This window comes from Mustela nivalis (assembly GCF_964662115.1).
Source record: "Mustela nivalis genome assembly, chromosome: 3".
Lineage (NCBI taxonomy): Eukaryota > Metazoa > Chordata > Mammalia > Carnivora > Mustelidae > Mustela > Mustela nivalis.
This window is the reverse complement of record NC_139022.1, coordinates 148146212-148172500: the sequence shown is the minus strand read 5'-3', so window position 1 is coordinate 148172500 and position 26289 is coordinate 148146212. Positions and strand designations below refer to the sequence as shown.

The following is a 26289-nucleotide window of genomic DNA, read 5'->3' as shown; positions in this document are numbered from 1 at the left end:
TATGTTTATTGTTTATTTGTTAAAGGGACACAATGATGCCAATGGTTTGCTCCATTGAGAAACTACCAAAGATGTGTTTCATCCATTTTCCTAAGGAATATTTTAAAGACATGTTGTAGTGCTTAGAGCGGGGCCTACCATACAGCAGGTATTTGACAAATGTCTGTTGAATAACTGACTGGATGAATAATGGCTCTGATAAACTATAGCAATGTTATGCTAAGGACAAATATGGTTATGTGGAGTATTATTTGCGGATATACGCTGTTTCACAAATGTAGAAATCTTTACAGCTTTATAAATAGAAATCCTCTAATGTCATGAACCACCAATATATATAACAAGCAGAACTTCTGGGGAGACTTGTGTCCAAATTCAAACCCCAAAATAATCTTGGACCACGTGTGTGTGTGTGTGTGTGTGTGTGTGTGTGTTTTGTTTTGCTGGATTGTCTTTAGAATACTATCACAATGTTTACATTTGCTTGAAGGATGATTTAACCCCAGAACACAGGGTTTATTTGGTGAAATACAAAGGCAATTTCCTTTTCGAAATAGTGTTTCATGCATCGGGCATAATGAATGTTCAGCAAAAGTAGATTTCCTTCACCCTAGACTTTTAACCTCAAGATGGCATTTTATAATAATAACACCAAACTAATGTAATATGGCTATATTGATATGGTCTTCTTTGTGGTAATATCAGAAGCTAAGATCATCAGACTTTGAACATAACTAACTTTGATGTAATGGAAGTATTCATGGTGTTGCTTTATTGGTGGAGAATATATGCTTTCACAGATGAAATCCTTATATGATGATTCATATTTTTAAAAAATAATTATATTTTCTCATGCTCTGAGTCATGTGCTATTTAAGAGATCTACTTTTGGACTTATAATGAAGCAATGACGAATATGAAATAAAAAAATAAAGATAACTGGTACCAGGACTTTATTAGGCATTTCACTGGATACAAAGAAACTTTTTTTTTAACATTAAGAACAACAATCTTATCCAAAAATTTCACATTTGCTAAACAGAACAGTGGTAGGCATGTATTTTCTTTACACCACATTTATTAAAGTATCAATGACCAGATCCTAAAAAGAGAAGGCACAGATCTGTCTCCCTCTGGTGATTTTCTGGTATCTAGTGAAAGAAATGTCACCAGCTCTGCAAACTCCCATCCTTTAGAAATGAAGCAAATCAATACGAAGGTGTGCAAGCAGGGACCATGAGATGAAAATGTTATATTAGGGAATTTGGGGATTTTCTTGTCACTTACAGGAATTTCAGGAGAGGAGGTAGGTTCCAAAAGTGTTCCAAAACTCCATCCACATTCAGACCAGGTCAAGGATTCACTGTTGGAGACAACAGTTTTTTGAAAACTCTATTTTAGGGATTCTAACATAATTCTATTCTCTGCAGACTGTTCTAGAAACTGGACTTAGATCTCATTGTTCTTACCCTAGGGTGTCTTGAGTTTTCAGTTCCTTCAAAAAAAAAAAAAATGCTGGTTGTTATAATTTGCTTTGGCAAATCTCCCTGGCAGGTACTGGTTCATTGTCAGCAACCATATCCTATTCCCTGCCCAGCTCCAACTCCGTCTCCTAAGGAGACACTGATGAGGCTGCATTTATATCCCAGACTCTTTTCCTCTCTTTTTTCAGTAATCAAAAGAAGTTCTTTTTTCTAGTCAAATTTTCTATAATTCCATAGATGATCAGTTCTAAACTGATAAAAGTAATTTATGCTAGGAGGTTAATAAGGGGAGAAATGGATTAATTTGTTACCTCTCCAAATGAAGAAGAAATTGAATTTTAAAAGAGGTCCTCATATTGAGTTGGAAGGTGCTATCAGTTTCCAGGGACATATTTAATGTGTAGTGTGTTTTGGGGTGTCCCAGTTGCTGGGGAGTGTTGCTTAAGGGATTATTGGGGGTGACTCTAGATCTTGCAACAAGATGGTAAAGGGAAATTTTGAATGTGGTAGCATTAATATTATAGAGGCACTTGCTTGCTCAATTATGCTGTCTCTATTAGAATTGGTCCTTTGGTCATGGAACTTACTATGGACCGACATTTTCCTTCATGAAGGGTATTAGGATATAGATTTCCATGAGATACATTAATGTAAGGGTTTAGAAGGAGGTAGGATCTCACCTTTTGTAGGTAGCCCAACTGAAAAGAGAGAGGCAAGATGGATAGGATTGTCAGGGAAAAAAATACAGGACACATCCAGTTAAATGTGAACTTTAGATAGACAATGAAAAAGTTTTTAGTATGTCTCATGGAATGTTTTGGAAATTCTTATACTAAAATATATTGTTTAACTGAAATTTGAGTTTCACTGGGTGCTCTGTGTTTTATCTAGAAAGCCTAAATATGGAATAGAAATAACTGAGGATAGAAAAAGAAGAGAAAATAAGATTGATTAATATTCCACACCCAGAGCCCAGGCTCAAGAAAGATGACAACATTTTTGCTTTGAGCATGACAACTCATGCAGGTCCTTGAATTAGTCATGCATTTTCTATTGCTAGACTACATGTAGGCAGATAGCAAAGGTTTAAAAGGATATTGTATGCCTGTGTTTTGAGAAGGGAACCATGTTGGAACCACCTAATGTTGATGGGTCTTAGTGACTCTCACAGAGCCTAGGCAGTTCATCTTAAGTGAGAAGATCCAATCTTTAAAAAAATGAATGGTTTGAAGAAACCATTTTCCATGGAAAATTTATCCTCAAAAGCAGAGTGTTTCCATGTTTGGAAGAATAGCTTTTGAAGTGCACTGGTTCTGTTGCTGATGGAAAGAAACATGAATCTATGTTTTTGCACGATAATGAAGTTCATAAATGATTGACATTGAAAACTTTGGAGAGGCTTCAGGTGTTCCAGAAGCTTAACTGTTTGCTTGGGGGAATTCAGATAATTTCTAAAGCACAGTCCTCATATGATTTTTTTTTTTTTAAAAGGACATTTTAAACAAAAACATAATTTTTCTTTAAGAATTTTAATCCCAAATTACAACAACAAAAAATGGCAATGAATTAAGGCTGGTCATAACGTGCCCTTTTTCTTTAGGATAAGTTTGATTTTTTATAAGATACGATATATTAACACACAAACCACATACAAGCACATACTTTTGACTCATACAAATATACATTTAGAACTAATACCTATGAAATAGTATCACAAATGAAATAAAAACCGCACTATTTTCAACAGACTCAATCAATACATTTTACAAATTCTACAGAACATTTTATTGATGTCAGGAAAACAAACAATTTAGAGCATTATTTAAAACTGTATGTAACACAGGAGCCGCCAAGAAGTTATGGCAAATATAGCATTTACACCAGTGTGTCACTGAAATCTAGTTGAAAAGACTAAAGTGCTGTAAAATCAGATACTTTTAAAAACCTTGCTTAGCATATCCTGAGGGACACCTTGCATTATCTTCTGTTAGCAATTCAAAACTCAAGCACTCTACCCATGGAGCTCTCATTTGGATGAGTCACCAAAGGTCAGGAGACTGTGTCATTGGATCTGTAAAATTATAGAACTGGAAACTCATAAAAACATGCATTTCCTGAGACTTCCAACTTCCCAGTCTGGACTGCTAACAGAGGAGAACCCGAACAGGTAACTGGCTAAAACATGTCAGGACCTCAAAGAACTAAAAACAGCTTTAAGTAAAGATGAGTGTTTGTTTGTAATTTATATTCAAGTCCATCTTCAATTCTCCATCTTGAAGTACAATCGACAATGTATTTAGACTATTACTGCGAGGCATTTCTTATTTATGACGGTCTCATTTTTCACTGGTTTTCTAGTGATTTCCTTCTCCTTTTAAATATTTAAATATCTGAATTATGTTTATGTCCATTAATGTAGTGAATATCGATTTTGAGAGTTAAAATGGCAAGAGAATCAAGTTGAATGATTAGAGAATGCAGTTTTAACTTGAATAATGTGTGTGTGAGATGTGCATCTCGTGTGTGTGTGTGTGTGTGTGTGTGTGTGTGTGTGTGTGTCTGCATGTGTGTACACATACAGGCACATACATGCCAAACACTTCATGCTCTAGTACATTCACTGTTAGGTGGCGCTCCACGAAAAGTGAGTTTTCCCAGTATGGCTGAAAGTGAATATTGAGGTCATCATATAGAATATCCTAAGGCTTTTAAAAGATGCCTCCTCATTCTCTGCACTCATATGATTGTGTAGTAATAAGGGAGACATACATGATAATGGCAGGAGTGTTCACCATTTTGGTCCTTCAAAATTACAGACAAGAAAGCAAGCCAAAAAAAAAAAAAAAAAAAAAGATATTCTTTGCATATTTCCCCTCATCCCACCCGCTCCTTTGATTTCCTGTTGCAGATTTTGTTTCTGTTTTTTGCCTTGCAGGACTTGTGACAAAAGTCTCAAGAAAAAGCAAAAAAAAAAATGCACCAAGATGTATCTCCTACTATCTATCTTGGGGTCTATTTATAGCCCTTGTGCTCCTAGCTCTCTAGAAAGACAATGCCCTGCTGAGACAAAGGAGCATAGGCTGAGGGTAAGCGCTGATGGCATAATACTAGTCCTCACCCCTACTTTTTATTTAAGGCCCACAGCCTGCTCCTTAAGTGTGCTCCAAGGCAGGGCCAATGGACAGGAGACAGCCAAAGCGTCCTTCTCTCCATTCCGCTTTCCAAGGACTCCCTCCTGGTGACTCTCCCTCATAATTCGCTTCTACCTGTTCCCTTCTTTAGAAATTAAGGCAAGTCCATTTACTCTGGGTGCCTGCTACATAGGGACTGTATGTCCACGTGGAAACCATAGCATTGACTTGAAAGTACCTTTTGTCAAACAAGGTTTCTGTGTGCATATCATTAAGAGCAATAAAAAGCTTTCTCCAGTTAAAAACTGCACAGTTCGTCTAAAGCTTCAGCATGTTTGTTTTTTCCAGCACCCAAATGACAAATATGACAAAGCTAACTCTAAGCAAACATTGTAAGAAAGCGTCTAAGTTCAAGAAAATACAACATAGTTACCTCTATATTTTATTCATTCTTCATTAATAGGTTGAGAAATTTTTTTTTCTGTTATATACATAAGTTAAATCCTTGTGTCATTGCAAGTGTGCTTGGCTAAAGAGCCTCCTGAGGGATGAAAAATGAATTGTCAGAGAGAAAATCTGCTCACAAAGCAAATTTACAGGATGAACATTTCACGAATCCATAGTCCTTTAAAGATGATTCATATTCAATTGCACATTAAGAGCAGGTGAACAGCTAAAAAGACAATGAACTGCAGGAGGAGGGAAGGTGGGAAGAAAACTATATTTGTGAATAATTAAGTCCCAAGCTAGGATATCTCTACAAAAATATTTGAATATGGTCAGCCGCTCTCCTTTCAAAGGTCTTATCACTCTTTTCATACCTTGTTAAGGGTTTCAGTCTCAAAATTAAATTATTTAATATTATCCATGTCTTTGCTTGAACAGCACTGTGGCTGTGTCTGCCCATGTCTCTGTGTGTGTGTGTGTGTGCTTTTGTAGCTGTCCACTGGCAGGAGTAGGTGGACACTGCGTACTGTGGGAAGCGAGACATAGACCCACAACTGGAATGTGGAACTGTTCCGTGTATGCGCATACTATGCTGAGGTCTACTGAGGTCTGCTGAGCGGACCTACACACTCTGTAGAAGTACTCTCTTCAGGGTGATCAGTTTCTCTTACTACCCTGCAGCTGCTAATAAGCACTATTTTTAGACAAAGAGTATTTACAATCTCATAACCAGCTCTTGATTATGCATAATCTGGACATAATCAAACCCCTTGTCTAGGTCTAAGAGATTAAACCGTATGTCCTGGGTTTAAATTAATTAAAAACTGCGGGCATGCTTTTATTTCGCCATAGCCCTACTTTGCATGGACCGCATTTTCCCAGGGAACTACGGAGGTGCAATTATTTATAAACATAAAGATAAAATAATTCATAATTATAAGAATTTCAGCAATTTATAGATTTTGGGAAGTGCCTCACAATATTCCTGGAGGCACATAGCCGAGGGTTATTGTGCTCTTTTGAAGTTATCTTAGAGCTGTCAGATATCACAAAGACACCATGAGGAAGCGAGGCTCAAAGTCCTGTTATCATTTTCCTTCTCTGTAGACCAAGACTATCCAATGTTGGGACACGGGAAGGTTCTGTAAAACTTTTGCTTCTGCCCCAGTCTCAATCCTGGGGTAGGAGAGAACCCAGAAATGATGCATCAGTGTTAATTTTCAGTGCAGCTGCCCAGATCATGTGTATTTAAAAATCTCCTAAAGACATTTCATGGATCTTTCAGAATTTAGGGACATAGTTTCAAAAATTACTCTACTTCTTCCTTCCATCTTTCCTCTTTCCTCAACTTCAAGTAAAAATCTGAATCAAAACTTCTCAAAATATGTTCCTCAAAATCTGGGATTTAGAATTACATGTTTGGAGATCCCAATTTCGTAGGAAAGCGTGCACAATCTTTCATTTATTTCTTCTTCCTTTTCTACCTTTTTTTTAAATCAAGAGAATTGTTAGAGGAGATTTTTGTAAGAGTTCTTTTCAAAGTTTCCTGATCATAATTTTTCATTTATTGAGCATTTGTAGGGCGATATTATTTAAAGGATTCCTGAATTAAAATGGCATCCTTCTCCCCCCCCCATCTTTCATTACAGAGTTGGCACTAATTGTTCTTTCAAAACATTTTTACACTATATTTATAGCTGCCTTAAATAGAAATACTGTGAAACACTGTTATTTTCATATAACACAAAAATTACTGATTATGTCCTCCAATATTACTGATGCAGGGAAACTGACTTGATGCATATTTTCTATGGCCAAAAGTTAGCAATGATTGACTAACTGCAGATGACTACAGGATATTATATTATACCTAGTTTCACAAAAACAAATTTCAGTACAACAATGTAATACGTATTACGTTGGGCAATCAATTGTTTTGAGTCCCATACAGCATCTGATTAAAAAGAGCGAGCGAGAGAGGGAGTGAAAAGGTTCAGTAAGAGGAATCAGCGTAGGAGTCCTAGGCTGAAATCAGAAATGCAATCAAGTAAACACTCATGAGTTATACGTTGCAAAGACTAATTCTGAAAAGCAAAATTCACAGGTCTTTTTTTATCCCTTACACTAGAAGCAGATTTTGCTCATCAAATGGGAAATGAAATATTTATAGTAATGCAGTATGATAATAATCACTGAAGAAATGGTTTCCCCCTTTTCCCACCCACTACCAGCCTAATCCCCTCAGAGACCCAGTGGAATAGGAAGATCAGAGTGTTTATAGATAATATGCCTAATACAATGAGTCTTCTCTATCTTACTCGTGGATACTCCAAACCGTACTATCAAGTGTTGGCTTCTCCCTCATCAAAGACATAGTTGAGCTTTATGACGGTGCTGATGAAGTCACCAAGTTCTACAAAATCAGCAGTGACAATATTGATGCCACTCTCTCCTGGCTTCTGAGTGCGGACCCACTGCATCATGGCAGGAAGAGCTCTGAGAAAGGAAAGAAAAAGAGAAGTCACAGAAGGCAAGATACTACTTTTCAAGCTTAAGATACCCAGGCTTTCCTTTGGTTTAAAACACATCAAAATAATTGCCCCAATTCTAGACACAGAATAGGGGAAAAAAGCCAAATGGACAATGGTAAATATTTAACCTCTGAAGGTGAAGGGACTCTGCAGGAGAAACATTCACCATAGTGGCCCATATTGGACTTTTCATCTTTGGAGATCTCAGATGTGTGAGAGTTTACAGTCCAGCTTTTCCACAAAGAAAATGACACTCTTGCATTCACATTCTAGTTTGGCATGCTGTGACTGCCAACCCTGCAAAGCTTTGGGGTGGTAAGATCAGAGACGAATACATGTAATTAACCAACATTTATTACAAGCTGGCTATTTTCAGGAAATAAGCTAGGTACTGTAAATAGACAAAACAGCAAAACCCCCTGCAGCCAAAGAGTGCATGATTTGGTGGTGGGCAAGTGGATAAAGAAAAAAATTTTAACATAATACAATCAGGACAGAGAAGGACAAATAGTAAGTAATAATCATAAATAAATGGTATCATTTTCTAAGAGGGAATAAGTGTTATAAAAATGAGGACAAAACGGGTTAGGAGTGTGCAGGTAGAGAGGGGTGGTATAGATTACAACTGAAAATGGGGTGAGTTAGTAGGCTTCATTGATAAGGGGACATTTGCTCAAAAGTTAAAGGAGACGAGGGAGTGAGTCATGTGAATATCAAGGGAAAGCATTTCAGTTACCACCATGGCCCTTAGGGGGTAGCATGCCTACTTGGAAAAAGGAAGGGGAGAGTAGTAAAAGGTGAACCAAGAGGGCAGATCCTGCAGGTGGCTTATGTTGCATTGTAGACCATTTTAAGGGCTTTGAGGGTTACTCTGAGTGAAACAGGGAGGCTTTGGAAGATCTTGTGGGAAAGAGTAGTACAAGCTGATCTTCATAATAAAAGAGGACTCATTACAGGGGAGCCTATGTGGCTCAGTTGGTTAACCATCCAACTCTTGGTTTCAGCTCAAGTCATGATCTCGGGGTTGTGAGATCGAGCTCTGTGTTGGACTCTGAACTGAGTGTTAAGCCTTCTTGAGATTCTCTGTCTCCCTCTCCCTTTGCCCCTCCTGTGTGTGCTCACTCTTTCTCTCTAAGATAAATAAATAAATCTTTAAAAAAAAAATGACTCATGACCATGAAAGCATAAGGGAGAGTCACTGAGTTTGGCGTGAGCTGTGAGGGAAAACTTTCCAGAAGCCTGCTCGTGAAGGTTAAAGACCAGGAAGAGTAGCCAAGTCAAGGTGCGAAGGGGTGATGGACGATGAGGCAGTGCATTTTATGTGTAGGAAATGCCATTTCTTCACTATTGACAGTATGGTGTGTGCCCACGAGCAGGGCATGTGGTCAGGGAGGCACAGGTGTTGTTGTTACCACTGTGCAGTGTCCTCTGAAGCACGCGGAAGTGACATCTACTCTGACTCCAAGTGTCAGGAAGGGAGGTTTTACATGGGAAATGGATAAACAAGCAGCCCTGAGAGCTGACAGTGAGACAACAAATAAAGTGTGAGGAAATTGATGTAGACTCTGAAGGCTTGGGTAAGATGGGGAAGAAAGAAGAGAGCGGAGAATGGAGAGAGAATGAGGTGGTGGGTAGGAATCTCAGAGTAGTTCTGTCATAACATTTAAGGAAGTCTTAAGTTGGAGAGATAAGAGATAAGAACCAGAGGAAAGAGGGCTTTCAAAGTGTAGAACCCTCAGCAGTTAACTAGGGAAATCCTATGGTTAGATTCATGGCTTGGAGAGAGTGGCTTGGCTTCAGGGTGAGCCGATGAATGGGACAGAACTGTAGTAGGGGCAGGAGTAATGGTTAGGGACCAGAGACAGTGGTGGCTTATGTTGCACCAGCAGCAACAGAGATGCTTGAAAAGACTTGAGGCAATAAAATGATGTTTGGTTAGTGTGGGTGGGATGGAGATGGAGAGGGAGAAAGGGGCTCTGGATGGAAGTGTGGACTCTAGCAGTGTTCTGGCAGGTAGACATCATTCGCTAGTCTTGGAAAGACAGGAGGGAAGGCTCTCCAGTGATGTGCTAAGTTTGGTCTGAGATATTGAGGTGACTTTGGGACACATGAATTGACATCTCCATTGGTGGATAAGTACAGATCTGATATTCAGGACACAAAGCTGTCAAGAGTCATCACATAGCATAGTTAGAGCTAGAAGAGCAGATAAGATTACCTGATTTTATAGAAGTAAAAGAGAAAACGTGAAGATCAGCAGCATGTAAGTATTGGGTGGGAAACCTGATTCAAGAAAAGAAAAAGAGAAGTAGGCACAGAGGAGAAGGAAAATCAGGAGCATGTAATTATCACGAGAATCAGCAGAAAAAGGCAGCCGTGCCCTTTTTGGTTTCTGAAGGTAAAGTGTGTGATATCCTACATGTGCCTTTCTCCAGATCTCAGAAAGCAAATCTAGTCAAAGCAAACTCAAGCCATCCAGGCAAATCTGACTCAGCTGTCTTGGGCTACATTAATCTAGTGGGTCATCCCTTATAAAATTCTGATCCACGTTTTTCAGCATATACATTTTCCCATTAGGCACAAATAAAGGACGATCCAATTGCTTCTAAAAGAGCATAACATGGATCTAAAAGGCCCAATGCCTTCAGAGAATAGACTGGCAGGTGGAAAGATTGGGTCTTCATGGCAACAGTTTCAGAAGATAATTCTACCTTACAGTGAAAAATCTGGATACCTGAGCACAGACATGAGTGTATTCAGATTCATTAGAAAGACAGATGCGGTGGCAATGTGTGTGCAGCCACTCAGATTTTTCTTCTGGACTTGCCGGAGCAGATATCTCTGTGTTGTAAATTCAGTGTCACCTTGGCATTTTAGAAAAGGCAGACCCTCTATGGACAAAGCATCAGAATTGGGCATTTCCTGGGAAGAAGGGGTGGGAGGTTAGGAGATTGCATGGATAGGATGACACTGAGGCCAGTGTTGACTCTGCATTGACCTTAACCTGAACAGAGGGTTCACCAGATTCCTTGAGGTCACAAGAGGCTCCAAGAGCAAACAATTCCCAATTTAGAACCATGACCACCTCAGAAATAGCTTCTCTGATGCCATCTACTGCTCTAAGATTAAAAGTCCTGGGCCTGAATTTAGAGCAACTAATTATCAACCCCATAGGGTGATGTTAGGAGAAGATAAGAGTGCTCTGTTCCATTTCCCTGTAAAATAGATAGCTCTGAGGATCGACAAGACACCATTTTGGAATGGCCTGTGGGTCTCAGGTGAAAAATGAGTTTTACATTTAAAATGCCATTTCTCTGAGTCATGGGAATATTTCTATTTTTCTTTTCAGATATATTTTCCTCAAGTCAGTAGGATACCAAAGACAAAGCAAGCAATAATGCCAGGTTGAATCTTGAATACTCAGATGGTCTTAATAGAATTAAGTTGAACAAAAAGAGTCAATATTCTGGATTAAAATTCGCTGATACTACTGAAGTTGTAATAATTTTTCAGAGTACCATTTTTTAACCCATTTTCATTACTTCCCCTGCAACGGAGCCTTTAAAAATATTTTTTCTGCTCTTCCTCTTGCTTCATGGTACACCACAGATGGACTGTGTTTCTGCTGATATATTGTTTATATAACTGCATTTTATACATAAGAAAAAGTTTTTAATTTGCCCTCCCAAGAACCAAGCTTTGGCACTTGGGATGCCATATTGATATTGACAACTTTATAGCTAATTGACAAGTTTTGATTATATTTAGTCTTGAATAATTGAAAAACTTACTCTTGTGGTAATAAAATACTGTCTTGATGTAACAATTTCCATGGTATAAGCCAGTTAAGTTTTAACTTTTTAATTAATTCATTCATTCATTCATCCATTCATTCAACAAAGATGTATTGAACACCTGTGGAGGATGGTGTTGTACTTGCGGCTCCCTAGAGCCATCCTGGAGTTCATCTTCTTCTCTCTGGGAGAAATGTTGCCATAGCCTTACCCAAACTCTCCTTTTTGTGCTTTGTCTACATTCCAGTCAAGACAATTGCTTTTTCATCTGAGTTCTTTATTCCTCTACAAACACAACCACAAAGACTTCTCTCCCCTTTAAGATCTACCCAGCTCTTCAGCAGTGTAGATGAATCTGTCCCTACCTCCCTCTCACCATCTACCACACTGATCCCTCTCCGCCTCATTTGTTACTACTTCCCACATGCTAACTTGTTCTCCAGCAATACTGAGACACTTGTATTTTGCCCTAACCACATGCTGTGGTTTCATGCCTCAGTATTTTTTCAGGCCTTCTCTTTCAATGAAATACCATTCCTTCTTCAGTACCTTTCTTGGTCTGACTAATTTCTACTTGTCCTCCAAGGTTTGGCTCAGCCGTTATCTTGATCCCTTCCATCCAAGTCTGGGTGAAGAATCCTTTCTTTTCCTTGTGATTTATACTCCTGAAGCATGGTTCTGTGACTGTGAATTGCACACAACATTGACTGGACCCATTTCCTTGCCTATTTCTGTCAGTGCCTGCACACTTTTCCAAGAACAAAAATTATATTACAGTCGCCAATATATCCTCTGAACCTACCACGATCCCTGAAACCCAAAAGGTAAACAACGCATTTGTTGAATCTAAATGTTGAACTGGAAATCTTGGTCTCAGGTATCACAAAGTCTGTCAAGCAGAATGGCTGTGAACCATCTGTAATAATACAATATGGTACAATGTTCATGGGCATAGGCATCTGTGGGAGCATGTGAGGTGACATAATTTATGTCACTTAGGAGAAGTTTAGGAATAATTTAGGGAATACATCACAAAACAGGTGACATCTGAACTTGGCCATGACTTATGACATAAAGAAGAAAGGCATTTAAGAAAAGGGAACAGTATATGCAAAAGCGTAGGGGCTGTCCAGTAGATCTCGAGAATTTACTTCTCTTGCATAACTGAAACTTTGTACCATTTAATTCTAAGTCTTCCCATCCCTCTTCCTTCTCCCCAGCTCTTAACAACCACTATTCTATCCTCTGCTTCTATGAGTTTGACTATTTTCATTTCCATATGTAAGTGAGATGATCCATTATTTGTCTTTCCCTGTCTGGCTTATTTCATTTAGCATAATGTCCTCATCTGTACTGTATACTAAAATTTGCTAAGAGGGTAGGTCCTATTTTAGGTGTTCTTTTCTACACACACATACAAAAGTAATAACAAAAACAAAGGGAGCAGAAGCAAACTTTGGGAGGTAATGGATATGTTTGTGGCCTTGATGGGGATGTTTTCATGGGTATTTATTTATCCCTAAACTCATCGATTTGTATACATTAATATGCACAGCTTTTTATATGTCAATCAGATCTACATAAAGTGATTTAGGAAGAAGCATATGGGCATGAAAGATGATAAGATTAAGAAAAACAAGGTGACCAGAGAGTAGGGGCCATGGAGGTTTGGGGATGTTGGGGGGACACCTGTATTGCTTACCTGCAAGGAAGGGGCAGGAAGGTGTTTGACCAAATTGTAAAGAACCTCTTTTGACAGCCTGTGGAGTCTCAGTTTCACTTTGTATGCACTTAAATATTTGTCATTATTTTTGTCCAGTTAAAGAAGAGTTCTTTGATTTTTCCCATGCAAGAAACAATCTATTAATTTCATACAAAGTCTACCAACTAATGACACTGAATCTTGTATTCTTGTCACATACAAAGAAAGAACCCATTGTCTCCCTTTGAAAGTTCTTAGATTGTTCTCAGACTGTTATGAGATCCTAACATTATTCATTCATTCATTCGTTCATATTACTTCCACCATTCAGCCAATAAGTTGCTGGTAGAAATTTGAGTAATGTTCATTAATATTTTGAAGGAAAATATTTCATAGTGAAGTTATATTTTATGAAGAGATTCTTAAATTTCCTTTGAATCTGCATATTAATATTTTAGTATTTATGGTACAGAAAGATAGGACTATACACTGTAAGGTTGTCTTATAAATGTCACACTTTTTCTTAATCTCTCTTTTTCAATAGATGCTAGATTTATAGTGTAGATGTAGACTGTTTACTCACAAGAACACCCTGACAACCAGGAGAATCATTTCAAGATAAACAAAAATTTATTTTTTTAAATTTTTTATAAAGATTTTCTTTACTTATTTGACAGACAGACATCACAAGTAGGCAGAGAGAGAGAGGAGAAAGCAGGCTCCCTGCTGAGCAGAGAGCCCGATATGGGGCTCGATCCCAAGACCCTGAGACTATGACCCAAGCAGAAGGCAGAGGCTTTAACCCACTGAGCTACCCAGGCACCCCAAGATAAACAAAAATTTAAATAAAATGATAGCACTAGTGTCAAATCTGGAGCCAAGCTGTTTCTACTCAAGTCTCAGCACCAGTATTTATTGTAAGCAAGTTAGTTAACAATCTAAGCCTCAGTTTCACCACCTAAAAAATGGGCACAATAACAAGGATTATAAAGTAGTGTGTGTAAAGTGCTGAGTGTCCAGCTCTCTCTAAGTGGGACTGTACTGAGCATCCTTTGAGCGATTGCCTGCTCCCGTCTTCAGAGTGTCTTCAGAGTTTCTTGAGAAGGAAGGTAGAAGGAAATCCTGAGAGCAACACCAAGCCTGTGAGATGTCTTTCTAAGTTTCACAAATCTAGCCAAAGACAGAAAGAATTAGGGCAAGACTGGTGATGAGGCTCTTAGGGAGATGTTCTTGGAAGGGCTTTGTTTCCAGGCACACAGTCATGGCAAACCTGATATGCTTCTCCCATCAGAGCTGCTAAATAAATGAAGGTGGCGGAAGAACAGGTGCTTCACAACCAGAGCCTGGTACCTGAAGCCTCAAAGCCCTTCTCTGGACTGTGGCGCTCTCTTCAGGAAAGGCATCTTCAAACAGATTGCAGGCTTCTGAGGAGGGAAACAGGCACATCTGCAGGAATCAGAAAACCCTCCCGCCAAGAACAACAGGAGAGGAAAGACAGAAGAGCCAGAGGTCTTCTGATGTGCTGGCTTTGAGAACTGGTTTTGAAAAGATTTAAAGGAAAAGACTTAGGAGTTGAAAGTGCTGAGTTCAGTAACCCTCAGTGTGCTGACCTTGACTTACTGATTCATGTCCCTCTCCTACTTAGGAGGCTGCCGTCACTTCTCTGTGCTCTTAGCACAAAGGTAAAAATCCTTCACTGGCCTTAGGGGCCTTGAACAATGGCCTCCTGTGGCTCCTCCAGTTCTGTCTCTTTCCCTCACTGAATTCTAGCCACATCCTCAGTCTTGCTCACCTCGACCAGCCGCTTTGCTCAGGGAATTTGTAAATGTTGTTTGCTTGTTATTTGGCCAAAATGGCTTAACTTTTATGTCCCTTCACTGGCCAAGCCATTCATCATTCAGGTGATAGTTTAAATGTCACTGTTTCAAAACACTAGTGAGAATTGTCATTCTATTTATACGTGTGGTCAATATCCGTGTCCCCAGCTGGACTGCAATCACTTTGAGGACAAGGACTGTCTGTTTTCCCACTGCTGTATTCCCAGTGCTTAGCACAGTGCCTGGCATAGACTAAGTTTATCCAATAAATATTTACTGAGTAAATAAACAGATTTTAATGAAAAAAAGTTTTTTTTTTTTTTAAAGATTTATTTATTTGAGAGAGAGAGACAGAGCGTGTGGAGAGGCAGAGGAGGAGGGGGAAGGAGAGAAGCGACTCCCCACTGAGCGTGGAGCCTGCCTGAGGGCTCCACCCACAATCCATCAGGTCATGACCCGAGCCAAAATCAGGAGTCGGATGTTCAGCCTCAACTGACTGAGCCACCCACGTGCCTCTGCATTACTTTTAGAATAGAGATATACACAGTAACGTAATTCGTGAAAAGACTGCCCAGTTTTTCTCACTGTGGCTACTGCCTAAGATTTTAGTTTGTGAATTCACTGCTTTTGTCAAATGAAAGTAGTGTCTTTTTTTTTCTTAATTGACTTGACCAATCATTTTGTAAAATGGCTTTCCCTGCGTTATACACAGGGAGTCAGGAGAGTCTGTGTAATAATAATGAGAGTAGTGACCATTATCTTCATAAGAATAGTTTACCAGGAGCGCCAGGGTGGTTCAGTGGGTTAAAGCCTCTGCCTTCAGCTCAGGTCATGATCTCAGGGTCCTGGGATCGAGCCCCACATTGGGCTCTCTGCTCAGCAGGGAGCCTGCTTCTTCTCTCTGCCTGCCTCTCTGCCTATTTGTGATCTCTGTCTGTCAAATAAATAAACTCTTTAAAAAAATAAATAAAGTTTACCAGAATTAAACTTAATCAGATTTTTTTACTCTCAATTTTGTATTAGTTTTAATTATTAATTATAATTATCTATCATTTAATTAGATTTAAATTTATTAGGGATCCATGTTGAAGTTATATTCAAGTTTGTATATAGAAACATAATACTTTCACCACAAATGTATTTTATGTGTGCTACTTCTTTAACCTCTCCAAACCATGTTTTTTGCAGTTACGAATGAATGATAATAAAACACTTGCATCTTTCAGTGTATTTAATTGAATGTATTTCATTTAAACAATGACATGTTGCTTTCCCTGAATGAAGTAGAATCTCCAAATTCAGTTTGTTAATTTTTACACAACTCTCTGATGCCCTTGGGGATAAAGATTACAAATGAAAACGTCAGAGCCTTGTTACCGCCTGTCCCAGGCCCAGCCGCTCCTGGGAAATGGATATTTGTCGATCAGCAAAGTTTAAAATTATGATCACAGGTCTGTCTCTCCCTGAGTGCCTAAGTCACCCAGGACCAACCAATTAAAAGCAAGTCTGACATATTTTAATATGTGACTTCCTGTCACTCTGGTCATTTCCAAAGCTTAGAGAGTTCACTTGAAAAATGCAAGGAAGAGAAAGACAAAAGACAAAGAAGCCCTTGCCCAAAAGGCTGGTTCACCAGAGTATTAGGGGATAAAAGGCAGGGTCTTGGCATCTGTAGGTTTAAACCCTAAAAGGGTTTAAAAATATCAAAATATCCTCAGGCAGACACACGGGCTATCTCATAATTCATAACTTCTGAAAACACAAGGCTTATCATTTTTTGCTAAACCTGTTTCTGTTCAGGAAGCAGCATATCTGATTTACGTCTGATGAAAATAGCTCATTTTTGAAAAAAATCCTTTTCCCCTAAAATTGAGCACAGAGAAAGAATGAAGTCATATGAATTATCTGTGAAACTCCCTCACAAACAACTCAAGAGATTTTAGAGAGCCTAACTTTCCCTAAATAGGAGATTAAAGCCTTCCCACATCTTCCTATAAGCCGCACTATGTACCTTCAAAATGAAATTGCTGCAACTGTTGGGTGTAAAACAGAAAATAATTAAAGGCACGACTATACACATAGCTGGTCTGAATTTTTCCCTCTGTGGCATGAAAGGAAGAATTCCCTCTCTCTTTGATTTTCCCAGATCCTCTGCTTAAACCCCATTTGTAGCTTGAGAAAGTCATATGTTCAACAGATATTTATAAAGCACATCTCACAGGCTGTATCTTGTTCTGTGTGCTGAGGGCACAGTCAGGCTAAGAACCAGACACAGCCCTTGCTCTCTTGGTCCATGCAGTCTAGGAAGGGAAAAAGATTTATTTAAAAATACATGAATGAGCAAACAAGTAACAAGAAAACATACAAACTTCAAAGAGAAACTTCAGCTCCGGTCCCAATGATAATAATGTGTTTTATTTATAATTTTGTATGAACTGTGCAAACCCTCTGTGTCCCCATTTTCCCTAATTAGGAATAATAGCACTCGGAGGTAGACACACCCCCATACAAAGTGATGATACAGACAAGGGTGCTATTCAAATGCAAGGTCTGGGGTTGTTTCTAAGCTGCTTGGCACAGCCACAAAGGCAGACATGTTCTGGGAGCCGCAGAAGAAGGACACAAGAGGCCCTGGATCGTACAGGGAATCTTGCGCAGAAGACTGACCAACCTTCCTCATCACCCTCGCTTGCTGCTTTAAGTTTTCAAAGGGACACATGCCAAGTCCTCAGCAATAAGCGAAAGCTATTTCCTCTCCTTCCCATGCCAGTTTATTTTTGTTTGTTTAGCAAAGAGCAATGCAGTCAAATCAAAGCAAAAGACACCATTCGTTTCCTTCAATGCTGGCAACGGGAGCCGTTTTTATTGTGGTGTGGAAGAAATCCGTTAAAAACCCATTTTCAATTAAAATAAGATCATAGCCACTACAAGAAGAATGGTGTTTAGAGTTCCTAAAATGCACTGTGTCTGCAGGCTCATCATATGCTCCCAGCCAATGCTCCAGCAGAAAGCCACAACCCTGCCAGGAGCCTTCAAGGTGAGCAGGTCAGCCTCCCGCTGAGCAGGGACTCTCCTAACTGCGAATTTTCTTTCATTCTTTCATTCTTTCTTTTTTTAAAGAATTTATTTATTTGACAGAGAAAGATCACCTGTAGGAGAGAGGCAGGCAGAGAGAGAGAGAGGAGGAAGCAGGCTCTCTGCTGAGCAGAGAGCCCGATGCAGGACTCGATCCCAGGACCCTGAGATCATGACCTGAGCTGAAGGCAGTGGCTTAACCCACTGAGCCACCCAGGCGCCCCTAACTGCAAATTTTCTAAGGGAGGAAACAAGAAAGAAAGCACTGTAAATTCTAAACACAAAGACGTTCCGTTTATTGAGATTGAGATGGCTAGGAGGCACATGACTTGTTTTCCCTTCAAGGGTAGAGTCTCGAGATGATGAACACTTCTGGGTGGGGTCAAGTGTTCTCGCTTCGGTCTGTTCTTACACACCTGTAGCCCCTCACTCAGAGCAATGTTCGGGGAATGTGGTACTCAGAGCTCAGCAGCAATTTGCTTTATTCAGGACAGTTTTTTATCTGCGGGCATCTGCCTTGCCTTTCTGCTCTTTGGAAAGATTTCCGTTTGCTAAGAAAGAGCTGCAGTTGAACTTGTACTGAAAGTAAATTTGACATTTCTGTTTTTGCTTGGATCATACACCTCAAGGACTCTCCAGGTTGATCCCTTGGATTGATCAAGGATTGCCGACTTGGTGGGGGGGGTCCCGGACTAGCGATATCGGAGGCTATAATGTAAGCCTCGACAGAAATCAGTCACCCATGAACTGTGGTGGCACGAGTTAACTGAGATGACCCTTTTCTTCACTGCTGGCAGGATCATTTTATGAATTCAGTTTTAGTATTGAGTACCTATTGTTTATTGGAAGTCCTAGTGGAATTCTGCATGCATTTAATTTTAGCAATGGGGAGCTGAATTCTTACTTATCAAATATACATTTATTAAAGGAGATGGGCTCTGTGAGGGGAAAATGTGGTAAAAGCTACTTCAAGGTGAAATCCGGGGAACCACTGATCTCCATCACCCTCACAGATTCCCTCCTACCGTCCATAAACGCTTACCGAGTACTTACCATGTGACAGTGGTAGGGACAGACACAGGGATGGACCGGACATGGTCATTGCCTTAATTATAGAACTCATTCTGGAATTACCTGGACTGCTACAGATAGAAATTGCGGAATTGCCTTGAATAGCCTTGCGTGGAAACAAACGGAGATGTCCGTGAAGCTTCTTTTGGCCTCATGAAGTAGCTGCTGGCCTCTTCTTGACATACACTCTAATTCCAATGGAAACATTCCATAGACTCTTATAAATTCATGAGGCCAAATAAAAACTACTCTCTAAGGACTCATGAGTTAAGTGAGTATTTATCGGGTTTTAATGGACTGCCTACAATCGATACAGGGGCAGTAGGAAGAGCAAAAGCTTTAGATTCAGGCAGAGCTCTATTGGATTTACTGATCAAGTGTGACCTCAAGAAAGGTTAGGTAACCTCCCCAACGTGAAGTTTCTTCAGTGTCAGGGGAGGATCATAATGGTACATTGCCTCATAGTGGTTTTGCAGGAATAAGGTGAAACAACAGGACACGGAGAGGTGCTACAGCCTAGAAGTGAAGAGTGAAGATGTTGGAGCGGACTCTGAATTCACACCTGCACTCTCATTTGTACTTGTGTTACTTCAGACAAATCAATCTCTTCTAGCTTTAGTTTCCTCGCTCATAAAACAAAATTTTAAAAAGGAAACAAATGTGAAGATTAAATGGAATAACATGCACATCAAATTTAACATAATAAGTGAGAGATGATAATTCCGAACATGTTAGCTGCTACTCCATTTTTTTTCAAAGATTTTCTTCATTTATTTGACAGACAGAGATCACAAGTAGGGATCACAAGTAGGCAGAGAGGCAGGCAGGGGGCGGGGTGGTGGGGTGGAGCAGGCTTCCCACTGAGTGGAGAACCCAATGTGGAGCTCCATCCCAGGACCCTGGGATCATGACCTGAGCTGAAAGCAGAGGCTTTAAACCACTGAGCCATCCAGGCACCCTGCTGCTACTCCATTTTTAGTGTTAATGCTTAAAGTGCCCAGTACATAACAGACAATGAATAAATGTTAGTTAGCTTTTTTTTTTTTTTTTCCATTTTTCCTAGTTTTAGGCTACTTTAAGGCAAGGGAACTGAAAAAATTACTTTATGTATAAATGTATCCTCTATGTATAAAAATTACTCTATGTATAAATGTATGACTGCTGTGAAGAGTGCCAGATCCCAGATCCCCCCCTTACAGATTGAGGGCACTCCTTCTCCCAGACGCTGAGTGTTGTTGGCTGTCAGCTCTCAGCTGAGTTTCTGTCCAAGAGCTGCCCTCAGGCAAAGAAAGCCACCTCACTCAAGGTGACACACGCTCTCTGGGGATAACTTGAATCCAATGAGTAATCTTTGGGGAGGAGTATATAGAGGTACTTACCTCGAAGTGGGACAATTCTGAATGTTCATCCCAGCTCCAGAGTTTCTATGGGCTTGGCTGAGGCCTTTGTTGAGAACAGCCTTGCTTCTCCCTCTGCCTAATCCTGTTTCTTTCACTCTTCTATAGGCATGGATCCCAGGGGAGCCCCAGAACAAAATTTCTACATACAAATTTCAGCATCTCAGAGTGTATTTCTTGGGAAATTCAACCTACAAGTCTCCAGCTTAGATGGCAAGAAATTCTGTAATCAGTAGACTTTCTCTTTCAACCCGAGTAGGAATTAAGAGTGGCCTTTGGCAACCTTAATGAGATGGAGGTTAAAACTACATTTCTTTTTCCAAAATGCAAATGGTGTAGGTCTTAGTCTGGTTTAATTGGATTTTTTTTTTTTTTTTTGAGATAGGGATGGGGGTGATCACCCCAGGAAAACTGCATTTATGCTTAGGGCCATGCAAGTACAGACTCACAGGTGTACCCCTACTTCCTCTGGCAAAGCAGAAAGGCCACCAAAATCAGACTACTTAGAAACAGTTACCACATAGTCTTACTTTAATCATCTGTTAGAAGTTTCTTCTGGATGCCATTATGCTATGAATAATATATCAGGCTCAGAAAATCTAAACCTGCTTCTAAGAAAATGTTTATCATGGTCACTCTAATAGAAGACTTTTCCAATCCAAATTGCTCAGCAGAAGCTGGGTGGGGCTATTTATTACATCATCACTGTCTTCTGTGTATAGTACTTTGTGCAACTCCCCGTCCCTGACACATTCTTTCTTTCTTTCTTTTTCTTTTTTAAGATTTTTATTTATTTGATAGAGACACAGTGAGAGAGGGAACACAGGCAGGGGGAGTGTGAGAGAGAGAAGCAGGCTTCCAGCTGAGCCCGATGTGGGGCTCGATCCCAGAACCCTGGAATCATGACCTGAGCTGAAGACAGATGCTTAACAACTGAGCCACCCAGGTGTGCCCCTGACACATTCTTTCAAAGACGAATGTGGTTAGAGCATCCAAATCAAATGTTCAATTAAAAAAAAAAAAGGCCAAATTCAGAAATTTCACTTTCCTTAGAGAAAATGCTAATGGGTAGAATGAACACACACGGAATTTAATTTGATCAGAATATCCCAGGTGCTAATGTGTTCATGTGTCTGAGGGTCCATGTAATCATGCATAATTATCAGAGGTGATTTCTTTGGCCTTTTCTCCTTAATCAGGGACAGCTGCAGGTGCAAGACGAAGAGGAATATGTCATCTGTTCTGCAAGAGGATAATATGCATTGTGCTATTAATTCTATAATTCCCTCCTGACAGTGGTCTTACAAAGCCAGAGTCTTTTTAAAAAAAAAAAAAATTATTTATTTGAGAGAGAGAGCAAGAACGTGAGTGCACAGGCAAGAGTTGGGGGTGGGGGGATAGAGGGAGAGAATCTTCAAACAGATTCCCTACAGCGTGGGGAGCCCTAGAAGGAGCTTGAGCCAAAATCAAGAGTCAGAGGCTTAACCAACTGAGCCACACGGGCACCCCTTGGAGTATTTTAACAGCACCAAAAGAGTGTAAAATTTCATGTCAGTTTGACCAAGAAGAGTGTTTTCTATTGTGTTGTCTGTTTCGTATCTTTGGGCAATCATGTTACCTGACAATTTAAATTGTCCGTTTTAAGATTCTTTGACAATACAGAAAATTCCTAGAAACTTAACATAACAAAAAATATTGCTGAGCCATAAGTACCATATATGTATGTAATTTGTGAATACATTCTCCCTCTTCCTTGCATATTTTCTCCTTGCCACACTTAGAAAAATGACAGAGGGTATCAGATTTGAAAATATCCTTAAGACATTTATAAACAGTGACCACATTGTCTATAAAAATGTTTTTTAAACTAAGTTCCATGGGATGACACATCCTGAGATATTGGAAGATACTCTTAAGACAAATGAATATTCCCTTGGTCAAATACATAGAGGTAAATGTTGAAACCTCTTTGATGTTCACAGGACACATGGTAGCATATTAGGCATATTATCATATTAAAAACAATGAGATGTTACTGAAATAAGCTAAAAATTTATTTCCCTGCTTTCAAACTTATTTGACCTAAGTCCCACAACTACAGAGACACTTGCATGCGTGCGCGCGAGCACAGACACACCCACACACACCCTTTTTATTTCTTCCTATAAACCGCTAATGGACACCGAGTGGATCTAATGTTCTGTAGAACACTATTCTGGAATTATTGCACTACAGCCTCATTTTCAAGGGCTCACCTCTGCCATATGTTTCAGGCACTTGAAATTCTCACAGCCTCCTGAGTCAGACCTCTTTGGATGACTCCCCCTATTGGAAGGTTCTTTCTGACTACCCACGAGTCTTTCTTAGGTTCATCCAGAACAATTCTATTTCTCTTCCACATGACATTCATTTAAATATTTGAAAATAACTTGGACTCTCCGGCCCCTCCATCTGTACCTCCCCTTCTCCATCTGAAGTATCCCATTTTTTTCCCTTATATAATTTAGTTTGGAACATTCTTATTGTATTTGTCAATCTCTTCTGAACACTCCACTTTGTCGATACTTCCTCCAGAAGAGGTACATGAAAATAATGCAATTTTTAAACTGGGTTTAGAGTATAGCAGAGTATTCCCACCCCGGTTCTGGGTACTATTGTTCTCTTATTATGGTCAAAGGTTATTTTGACTATTTCTCTTTTAATGCTTCCAAGATCTTCACACCATCACCTTTCTCCTGGAATTAACAGCTTCTTCTGAAGGAAGAAGGAAGATATGAGTGAAAAGGAAGGAGCTCTGCTTCTAGACAAGTCAACACAAGCTTGCTACCTTACACATTCTTCTCCCAGTTTGACTCAGGGAATCTCCTTTCTGCTGCCAAGGAAGATATAAAGGATGCAGGAGCTGAGCTCCCACCAGAACTGTAGAAAAGCCCTAGAGAATGCTGTAAGGCTAGAACAATGCCTGGAGACTAAGCTATTGGAGCAGATGAGAAATGGAAGTTTCGATGCTCTCAGAGATAGCTCCGGCTGGCAGTAGCAATGGTATTAGTCAGGGAATGCAAGCCATCCAGGTAAGTCTCCTCTGGGTTGCTTTAGAGTCAAGATATCAACATCAGAAGAACTTGTACAGATACAGAGAAATTTGAAATAATAAAATTTTTTCAAAATTTGCCATCACGTATGCATGTGAATGTTTGGCCACATAAATAAAAGATCTGCCTGCCTGACTGAGACTGCACTTAGCAAACACAGAGGTTGGCTATGGCAAAGTGACATAGTGACAGTAATGTAGCCCTTCCTTAGGGCTAGTGTTCACTTTAGCCTTATTTAAGTCATTCATTAACTAGCTATTGATCCTAACAATCAATGAACATAGAATGTGTTATATGAACGATGAGCATTAGCAAGAGTATCTGGTTGAATTTTAGGGAAGGGTTTGAACATGTGGTACTAAAAGAACAATTGCTATACTTTTCCTTAATTAAAATCTTCCTATATGTAGATTAATATATAAATTTATCGGGGATCATTCTATAAAAATGCCCCCCTCAGTAAGGTGAAATAAAATGGTCCCTTATGACAGACCAGTCCTGGGTTATCGGAGGGGAAGTCTTCAGGGATAAGACTTTGAACATTGTTACTGGATTGATTCAGGAATAAAAGGAAAGACACTGGCCAGAGAGGTTGGGGGAGCCTTAATTCAGAAAAGAGGGTCTGGTGTGTGTGTGTGTGTGTGTGTGTGTGTGTGTTTATGGAATCTCAATTAACTTCCAAAATTCTACAGTCACTTCTACAACTGCATTAACGGCATGTTTTTATATAGATGCTGCTCTCTTGGGTCCTTCCATCAGCAGTACTTCTGTGAAATAATGAAGAAGCAGTTTCATTTAGGGAATGAAGTAGCCAGCATGCACCACAACCTGCCTTATATCAGTGCATTTGCTTACACCTGAATTTTGAACTTGACTGTACCAGTGTCTTTGAAAACTGATAACATGGTACTATGAAATTAAGTAACTACTATATTAAAATATCAAAACTGCCTTAGAGACAACAAATTCATTTCTATATAACTAACACATCAATCTACTGGTAGATCAGTTAACCAAAAGTTGTAAAATAACATGAATGCTAGGTGTCTCAGTTTCTCTGCTTTAGGTGAGAAGTATAATTCTTAAAATCCCATGTATCCTCACCACTGTAGAATGGAAAATTTTCTTTCAAGCAACCCAAGTTCAAACTCGGAAAGGAACTTACAAAAGGCAGTTGGTGGTGAAGTTGGTGGTGAATGAGACCGCTGCTCTGTCTGTGATGGGCCTTGTCTGTGATGACTTGAGGGCCCGCTATTCATCAGTTTTACTAGCCCCGCCCCCCAGGGAGATATAAGGCCCGGAAAGAACCTTCTTCGTCAAAGTGGAGTAATCCAATAGGGAACTGTTCACAGGGACAGTGCTATTTTTTCTTTCTTTCTTTCTTTCTTTTTAAAGAGTATTTATTTATTTATTTATTTATTTGACAGACAGAGATCACAAGTAGGCAGAGAGGCAGGCAGAGAGAGAGGAGGAAGCAGGCTCCCTGCTGAGCAGAGAGCCCGATGTGGGGCTTGATCCCAGGACCCTGGGATCATGACCTGAGCCAAAGGCAGAGGCTTTAACCCAGGAGCCACCCAGGTGTCCCCAGTGCTATATTTAAGTGAAAGAATTAATGAATACTTTTCAACTAAAAGTCAAATCAGCAGGAAAAAAACTAAAGAGTAATGCTGCTAATTTTATTAGGAATTCATGTCCCACTGGAAGTCATTAAGTGGAAATCATTTGAAAACATCTTCAAATGTGTGACTTCCTTAGCTACTACTAATAAGATGTATTTTATAACAAGTCTTATTTATGGTATTCCATTCCATTTTAGAGTTGACATTTAAAAAACAAACAGAAACCTTTCTTAATATCCTACTGAAGTAAGGTGTTTAAAATAAATATAAAATCATTGCTCATAAAATAGTTGCCATTTTTAAATGCTCTTCATTACTTTTTTCTAATGACAAATAAAGAAGGTCCATAATGCTGGTTTACTTTCCTTAGCTACATCATACTATTTTTTAAACTATCAAAATTAAAATCCTTATTACAAAAACTATAAGGGAAAAGACATATCCAACTTCTGTAAAATTTTAGTAAGCATGATACACATAAATAAATCCTTCATACAGAAAAAGGCAAATTAAAAAGAAAAGAAAAAAAAATGGTCATAAACAACTCAAAGAAGAAATGTTCTTTCCTCACTCCCAAAAGGAGAAGAAATATATGATCTCAATCTCCCCAGTAATAAGTAAAAAACAATTCCAAATTATAATCAGATATCTTTTCCCATTCTTCACACTATTGTATCTAGTGGATATGAGTGGGAAAACAAATCAGTAAGATTGACTTGTAAATTATGAATCCTTGATTCTGAACCTGACTCTCACACTGACAGGCAACCTAAAGAAGACAACACCATCAGTATCATATTTCTACAATGCTACATTAATGTCCAGAATGAAGCTTCCCTCCTGACTTTGAAAAAATATTTCTTGAAACCAACTCTACTTGAGCCATGCCTGCAAATGACCAGCTTGTCTGTGCAAAGTGCAGGATGGAAATATATCACTCCATCTCAGAGTTATTGGGAGGCTCAGATACAATCATGACTGTGAACAACCTGGAAAATTTCAAAAAGCCCTACAAATTTAAGGTACTCCATATAAATGAATTACTTGGAATTCTGTCTACTGAAAACCCTCCTTGCCCTCAACTGAACTTGTCACTTGTAAATGTATTGGCTTGCCATTGGGTTTTCAA

The 26289-nt window shown here is 39.4% G+C and overlaps 1 protein-coding gene across 1 annotated transcript in view; it reads right to left on the bottom strand.

Moving 5' to 3' along the window:
* Positions 1 to 930: 930 nt before the first annotated feature.
* The window catches only part of PLCXD3 (phosphatidylinositol specific phospholipase C X domain containing 3), a 176046-nt gene continuing 150687 nt past the window's right edge, over positions 931 to 26289 (bottom strand). The window contains exon 3 of the mRNA XM_082723308.1: positions 931 to 7558. Coding sequence (XP_082579434.1) covers positions 7405 to 7558 — 154 coding nt within the window. The 3' untranslated portion in view covers positions 931 to 7404. The remainder of the gene's footprint in view (positions 7559 to 26289) is intronic.